An 8811-nucleotide genomic window follows, 5' to 3' on the forward strand; every position below is an offset into this window, starting at 1 on the left:
CTCATAATTATCATGGAATCAAATTAAACCTAAAATAATTTTAAAGCCCTGTCTCTAATTAGTATATCATTGTTATATTGAGAATACAAATTAGTTCGGTCCGTTTCTCTAAAGATGGCTCCAGCTGTTATGAATGGTTCATAGTGACAGCTGATTTTGGCGGTTTCAGAGAGGTTAAACATCTGCTAATAATTCAATTTATATCGCTTTGAGTTTCATACAAAAATCTTGATTTTTACTGTATTTAAAATGTCGAATTTTAACCAAGCAGCATTTGTGGGAGATTTTGATTTTCTGCTTTAATTGGAAGAAAAGTGCGGCTGGAGCCCATCGAATGCTTGTCAAAGTGTTTATGGTGACACTGCTCCAACTGAATAAATCATGTAGGGAATGGTTTCGATGTTTCAAGGATGGAGATTTCAGCATTGAAGACAAGCTTCGCTCTGGACAGCCAAAAAAATTCGAAGACAAAGAATTAGAGGCATTATTGGAAGAAGATCAGAGTCAAACGCAAGAGGAGCTTGCAGAATTATTGGGGGTAACTCAACAAGCCATTTCTGTACGATTGAGAACCATAAGAATGATTCAAAAACAAGGAATTAGGGTGCCTTATGAACTAAAATCTTATGAACTGAAAGAGACGTTGAAAGGCAATTTTCACTTGCGAATAGGTGATTCAAAAATAATAGAGAAAAGGTTTTTTGCATCGGATTGTAACTGGAGATGAGAAGTGGATATTCTACGACAACCCCAAGAAGAAAAAATATTATGCTAAGTTCAGTCAATCGTTGTCATCGACCTCAACATCAACACCATGGCCGAACATTCATGGTTCGAAGATCATGCTCTGTATCTGGTGGGACCAAAAGGGTCTTGTTTACTGAGCTGCTGAAACTTGGCGATGAAACTTTCATTACGGGCGATCGGTATCGGCTACAATTGATTCGTTTGAGCCGTGCATTGCGAGAAAAACGGCCGGAATACGAGCAAAGACATGATAAAGTTATTCTTTTTCATGATAACGTTTGGCTTCATGTCGTTAAAATCGTAAAAAAATAAAATTTGGAAACGCTCAAATGGGATGTTTTATCACACCCGCCGTATTCTTCGGACATTGCTCCTTCTGATTACTGGTTGTTCCAAAAGATGCAACAAGTCACTGGTTCACTTCTTTTGCAGAAATCGAAAATTGGCTCCAAAATTGGATCGCCTCTAAAGACGAGTCATTTTTTCGAGATGGAATTCGAAAATTGCCTGAGAGATGAGAAAAAGTAATAGACAACGATGGACAATACTTTAATTGATCTGTTCATTCATTTTGTTTTTAAATAAATGCATTTTTGAACACAAAAAAACAGACCGAACTAATTTGTACTCCCAATAGTATAATAATGAATCTTTTATATTTTATACAATAATTTCATATTCTTTTTTTTTCAACGATTACATTTTTTTAGTTTTCACCTTTTTTGGAGGGAAGATGAATCGTTGCACTATTTTTTCAGAAAGTGTCATATTTATAGAGTATATTCATAAATTTTTTATAAACAAAAAAAATTAAAAATTGAAAAATTGTGATTTTTAACTAAAAATTCATTTTTCAAACATTTTTTTTCATTATGTTACAATTAAAATCTTTACAAAGCTACTGTACTTTTATTTTTTTCAATTTTTTAAGTATAATGTTCAGTAATTTTCTTTATTCCAAAGAACGAAAATTGCAGAGAATATGACAATTAGTTAAATAATTTTCATACATATAAATGATTATGATTATAATTTTTATTAATTGCACGTTCTCATTTGATCTTTTAATTATTCACTTTAATTATCGGCAGTAATAGATACAAAATATAGCGTAATTATTTTTTTTTTCTTTTTCTTCCTCCAATTAAATAACCGCATCCAGCAAAATGTTTATTTTGCAACTGTTGGACATTTTTTCATATTGGTTGCATTATATTTTTAAATTTAGTGCAATAGTTCTATTCCAGCGAATTAAAGAACTTCCAACAGTTGCAAAATAAACATTCTGCTGAACACGAAAGGTCGTAATACGCTTGAATACGTGATTACAGAAAAATACTAAGAAACAAAACAAAACGTTCGCGGAGAGGCGACTAGAGATAATCAGAGTGAATTTGAAGCAATCTCGTGAGGCAATATGTGCATCCAATGCATTTCGGACCTACGTAATTGGCCGATTTTTAGTTCACTGGAATCGGATTTCAGTTCGCAGATTCATATGGTTTTGGTATACGGTAATTCGCTATTTTCTTTTACCTTTTCGTATTGTTTAAACTTTTTAATTTCCAATCTTAATGATTCACGTCTCCCCTTTTTAAAATAAGGAAGACGTTATTATAGCAGAGTAACAAAACAGTAACGGTAAATTTACGAAGTCAATAAATACAGCCTTGATTGAAAATATTAAGCACTTGTATGTTTTTTATTGTTCTCTCATTGGAAATTTTTTACTTTTAATTATTATTAATTATACAAAATTTAAAGGATTTTTAAAACAAAGAATAATTTACGACAATTGTTATAAATCAATTTTTCAGCTGAAACTTTAAATAATAGTTGAGAGGGTGCGTAATATTTCTGACCAAGAGGCTGTGTTCAGTCGAGACATTTCGATGAAATTTCATCAGAAATTTCGTAAAATTAAAAAGGATAAATTACTCGGATAAAGGCATGAACGCATCCATCCTTGCCATCAAAAATTCACTTATTTTGATACTTTTGGCAATGTTGTTTATCTTATCTTATTTGATAACAGGTGAAATGGGTAGAGAGACCTTGATGGTGATGAGGAATAAAATGGTGTACGCCATGGGTAACAACGTCAATGGTTGTTTGGGAATAGGGAGCACAAACTCCACATTGTGTCCAAGGAAGGTGGAGGCTCTTTGCAAGAAGAATATTAAGACATTTGCTTATGGCAATGGATCTCACGTTCTCGCACTTACAAAAGAAGGAGAAGTATGTTAGAAAGTTGATATTGGAATACAAGTGAAAAAAAATTTGATATTTTGGTAACACCTTACTTCTCTAGAATATACAATAAAAATATTGAACACTTTATTAATTACTATTTAAAGTTTTAGTTCAAGAATTGATTTATGACATTTGCCAATTATTATTGTAAATTATCCTTTGTTTCAAGAATCCTTTAAACTTGTGTATAATGTTAGTAATCAATAGATGACAACATTGGCAATGCCGATAAAAGATTTCCGAATGAAAAAATTATAAGTGTCTAACATTTTTTTTTACCAGTTAAGTTATAGTTAAAGTTATATATAATTCTGATCCTCTCTTTGAAACATATAATTTTAAATACGAATTTGTTAAGCATTAAGTTTTTTTGGACTTTTGTAACTAAGAATAAAATAAATAATTGACATCCTTATATTTTTACGAAAGGACATTGAAATTTTTCTTCATCGATGCTTCTGACGAATTATTAGAAATTTTATCTCGATTTATATTCATTGCCAAATCAATGTATTTTTTGCGACGTTAAAATTATTGATAGTATATTGTCTTCAAAAGGTATATTCATGGGGTTCCAATAGTTATGGCGAACTGGGACATGGAACGTATGATTCAGTTCTCACGCCTACTTTAGTGCCTACTCTGGGAAGTTTTGTGGGTTTTTTGCGCATCGTGGACATTGCGTGTGGGAGTCACCATTCTGTTGCTTTGACTGAGTTTGGCGATGTAAGCAAAAGTTTATATGTGTTGAGTATAATGATAATCGTACGTTATTATGAGCTATATTAGATACCAACTTGGTTTGATTTAGGTATACGTTTGGGGACAAAATAAATTTGGACAAGTAGGTAACTATAATAACATTAATCAAAGCACACCTAGGCTGGTGGATTCTAGTTTGGCTAGGAAGAAGGTTGTCTGCATCTCTTGTGGTAATGCCTTTACTGTGGCAGTCGTCAAAAATGGCGAGGTGTTTGCTTGGGGTAATAATTGCAATGGCCAACTGGGTGTAGGTGATAACGAAGATCGAATGACGCCTTGCCAGCTTGATTTATTGAAAGGCATTGTAATAGGTAATTCTCTTGTAATAGGTAATTCTCTGGATAAAAAAAGAATAAAAGAATGATAAAGAAAAACGGGATTATTGAATAATCGATACTTTTTCAGTCAAAGTGGCTTGTGGATTCGAGCACACGCTGGCGCTTACGGATGAAGGAAATCTCTATTCCTGGGGTGGAAACGATTATGGCCAATTGGGCTTTGATGAGAAAGAGATCTATGAACCAGTCATGGTAAACTCATATTTATTGTCATAAATATTGACATATTTATTGTCATAAATATTGTCATATTTATTGTCATAAAGGACACAGAAAATAAAAAGAAAAAAATGAAAGTTCATGTAATCAATATTTTATACTATACTCAGAAGATCGAGCATAAAATGGGAAAAGTATTCGACATCGCGGCTGTGAATTGTAAAAACATAAGCATCGCCATAGGCGAGGGAGGATGTGTTTACATATGGGGTAACTGCCGCGGTCAGAAAATCACAATTCCAACTGCTACTACGTTTTCGAACATGTATGACGCTCTTGCATGTTATGGATCGCCGAGCGTTATGCATAAACCTCTAATTCTTTACAGCGATGAAGAACCAAGTATATTGGAGTGCTTGGGAAATTCATTCGATGACGAAGTATGTATCTTATTCTTTATCCTGATATAAATTAAGGATAAAATGATCATTCATATAACATGTAATATCACAATAATATCACAGCAATATCATTTTTCCATTGCATTGTTACAATGAAATCTAACAGAAATATCGTTGAAATATTATTAAGATGTCATAATAATATTGCAATGTCTGCGAAAATGAATCATAAAAATATTACTGAGATATATCACAGAAATATTGTAATATTCTGAAATATTTTTGTGACATTTATGTAATGTTTAGATTTATATAACATTTATTGGGAAAAATTAAAACATTTTAAAGAATTTAAAAATAATTTTTTGAAATTATTGATATTTTTAATGTTAATTATTTTAAAAATTATTTCATCTAATATTAATTAGAAAATAATACTGATTGTCAATACAATAACTATTATATAATATTATTATAATTTGAAAAAGTTATAATAAACTGAATATTATTTATAAGATTATGTGTGTGTACGTATAATTTTGTAATACTTTAATAACATCTTAATGATATGATCTTAATGTTATCTCTAATGTTAAACATCATAAAAGCGTTATTAATTATAATAATGTCACTCTACTATTTAAGACATCATATTACCACAATATTACTGTGATATTTCAATATTGATTATCAATGTAATATATCAATAATATTTCTGTAATATTATATTATAATATGTAATATTTCTGAAATATTACAATATTACTGCGATATTACGTGATATGTGGGCACTGTGTTATATTGTGAGTGCTTTCCAGCAAGGATAGTCAGATTCAGTGTAATCGTTTCATCTTTCTTGTTTGCCTATGTTAAACAAAGATTCACTGTTCATTTTAATTAACACTTAAAACTGTGTAATATATTGTTCTCGATTTTAATTCATAAATGCGACAAATATTTTGTATATTTATTATCAGTTAATACTGCACATATTTGTCTGTAACAATTTTTGTTCTGATATAGCATACAAGTGATCTCACAATACAAGTGGAAGATCAAAGTATCTTTGTGCATAAAGCTATTTTGAAGATCCGCTGTTCGTATTTTAGAAACATGTTTCAACATGATTGGGCGGAAAACAATCAAAGGTAATTATTTAACAAAAGATCGTTGTTATTTATATTAAAAATTACCAAATATTGTTCATTTTGACAGTGTTATCAAGCTTGATCAATTTTCCTATGTCGTCTACAAAGCCTTCCTGAAATACTTATACACTGGCATGATCAATTTATCTGTGGAGAAGGCGATAGGTAAGTCGAATACATCATAAACCAGTTATTGGCCTGAGTGTCAGAACAATGTCTTTCATTATAGAACTTTTGAAACTAGCTGATTCTTACTGTGAGAGCAATCTCAAGAAGCACTGCATTCGGATAATAAAGCAAGGAATTAGCGTGTCGAACGTTGCTTACTTGTATAGCGTTGCAGTTCAATACTACGAGGAAGTAATTAAACATTGTCACTATTAATCACTATTAACGCTTAACATTTCGTTAACTGCTGTATCTATACGCGCATGGAATAATTGAATTTGATAATGTTTTAGGAACTGGAAGAATTTTGCGTTAAGTTCGCTATTAATCACATGACGGCTGTGACGCAGATGGAAAGTTTTGCAAATTTGGATGAAAATACACTAAGAACTTTTATAATTAAGACAAGCAAGGCTGGTGTATTTAAAATGTAATAAGTCTATCTCCTTAAAAACAATGCATCTCGATAAGAATTAACGAAAATTGTTGAATATGTTGCTACTCGCAATACATACAGAATCGCGTATTCTGATGGAATATTCCAAACATTTTGTTTCCTTAATAACAGTCGTGTAAATAATAAATGGTCCAAAGTGTCCAGATATATCAATTGTATCGTGCGATCTGATAAATAATTCACGCGAGAGATTCCTTAGTTTATCTTGAAGAGTGTGAGAAAGATCTTGTAATTTTGGAAATGTATCTGAGATTATCTTAGAATTCTCATGAAAAAAAGAAAAAACACCATTCATTGAGAGTCGATCTCATATTTGTGATAATGCCATCAGCGTAACAAATCGATTTATCTTTAAGTAAATGTTTTAAAAATGCTCAAGCTGATAAATCGAGTGCTCAGAATACTTCCAAAAAATTTTATATATTTATAGTTATTATTTTATAATAATTTTTATTACAATTCTTACTAGCACTTATGTTATAGTTTATGCCGGTTATTATCTTTATGAGATGAAGCACTTGGACATTTTTTTTTCTAGAACAAAATTAATATACTTTCTAATAAAGCATTTTTTCATTTTATTTATACTTTCTAATAAAGCATTTTTTCATTTTATTTTTTAGTTTTCATTTTTTATTTATTAAAAATTATATCTCAAATAAAGTGTTGAAATACAATACATTCTGATACTAAATTACTAATCATAAATTATACAAAATTATAAAAATGTATATATGTATATGTGCGTTCGTGTTTGTATTTTGTTAGAAACACTCCATTCAAGTTTGTTCATTGAATTTTCAACATATTTAAGTATTTTAATTTTACATATATAATTGTGATATTTAAATATTTTTATATAATTGGATATTCAATATTTTTTAGTATCAAATTACACAATTTACGAGTAAGTGTATAAATAATATAAAGAAAATGTGTTTTAAAATGTATATTCTAGATAAACGAATAAAATGTGTTAATTTAATATATCAAAAATTTTACTGAAAAATATGCTTCTATAATGTAGTATGCTTATAAATTCTGTTTTTATTACTTGATTGTGTTGACGATTATGGCAATTAAAACATATTTTATCTAAAGATATATATTATTTATGCAATTAAGAAAAACATTTTCCTACTGAAAATGTTACAGTTTATCTTACGTGCATTATAGATTTTCAGTACTGACAGTCAATTTTGGGACAGCCTTCGTATCTTATTGAAAAGCTGCATCTTTTGTTGATAATACAGAATATTGCTTTATTAACAAGTGCCGATGGTAACACAAAATTACTGTCTATTGATATAATACTTGATATAATACTCAGACTGTAATAAAAGCGCTACATATTATAGTTGATATTGTTCAGTCTATCATTGTCCATCCACTAGCGACTGCGGATTGGTGGCGATGTGATGTCAAAGATGTAACTGAAGATTCCCAAATGACATGAAAAATCGTAATTCACTTGATACGAATACTGGCTATAAACGAATACCGAGGAACGAAAGATTTACAAAGAAGTGATTTGATTCCGTGACAACATGTGCACTTCGGACCTACGTAGCTGGCCGATTTTCAGTTTATTGGAGTCAGAGTTCGTTTCGCAGATTCATATGGTTGTGGTATACGGTAATTCATCCTCTTCTGTTAGCGTACTTGTTTTGACAGTGTGTTGTTTAGCCTTATATTTCAAAACAGGTAACTTGGGTAATGAAGCCTTAATCATGACGAAAGACAAGATGATGTACGCCCTAGGTAACAACATCGCTGGTTGTTTGGGAATCGGGGACACACACGGTACTCTATATCCTAAGAAAGTGGAAGCCTTATGCGAAAGAGACATAAGAACATTCGCATATGGCAGCGGACCTCATGTTTTAGCACTTACAAAAGAAGGAGAAGTACGCTAAGATTTTTTTTATATCTTGGAATACAATCAATTGTTGTCTGTAGCTAGTATTCATAGTCAGTTTTATATTTCAGACTTTCTTAAGTACAATCCTAAAACATCATAAATCCATCTTGAAGCTAGTTGTATTAGCATGTTAAAATATTTCTTAAGAAAATCACACAAATTGAGAATTGACTGCGAATACCAGCCTGTGTAATATCTCATCTCTTTGAAATACAACTATGGTTAAAAATAAATCTTCTAAAAATAAATTTTTAGACTGGTATTCTTAGTCGATTTTTATTTTAAGATTGTCTTAAATATGTCTCAAGTTAATGCTGTGATTTGATTTATGATATCTTAAGATTATATTTAAGACAGTCTTAAATATAAGAACTAACTGTACTGATTAATAAAGCAAGTTTGGAAGATGCTTGCCCTCTGCAAGAATCATGTGTGTATATATATATATATATATATA

At 30.5% G+C, this 8811-nt stretch overlaps 2 protein-coding genes across 2 annotated transcripts in view; both read left to right on the forward strand.

The window, feature by feature from the left end:
* Positions 1-6410, forward strand: part of LOC108694701 — a 14876-nt gene extending 8466 nt beyond the window's left edge. Inside the window, 10 exon segments of the mRNA XM_018204333.1 lie at positions 2160-2261; positions 2783-2985; positions 3559-3726; positions 3812-4073; positions 4168-4292; positions 4415-4699; positions 5684-5808; positions 5876-5973; positions 6038-6168; positions 6270-6410. Coding sequence (XP_018059822.1) covers positions 2160-2261; positions 2783-2985; positions 3559-3726; positions 3812-4073; positions 4168-4292; positions 4415-4699; positions 5684-5808; positions 5876-5973; positions 6038-6168; positions 6270-6410 — 1640 coding nt within the window.
* A 1416-nt stretch (positions 6411-7826) lies between these two features.
* Positions 7827-8811, forward strand: part of LOC108694705 (RCC1 and BTB domain-containing protein 1-like) — a 4623-nt gene continuing 3638 nt past the window's right edge. Inside the window, exons 1-2 of the mRNA XM_018204338.1 lie at positions 7827-8068; positions 8138-8340. Of these exons, the coding sequence (XP_018059827.1) occupies positions 7981-8068; positions 8138-8340 (291 nt within the window). The 5' untranslated portion in view covers positions 7827-7980. The remainder of the gene's footprint in view (positions 8069-8137; positions 8341-8811) is intronic.

This window comes from Atta colombica, unplaced genomic scaffold (genome assembly GCF_001594045.1).
Source record: "Atta colombica isolate Treedump-2 unplaced genomic scaffold, Acol1.0 scaffold123, whole genome shotgun sequence".
NCBI classification, from domain to species: Eukaryota; Metazoa; Arthropoda; class Insecta; order Hymenoptera; family Formicidae; genus Atta; species Atta colombica.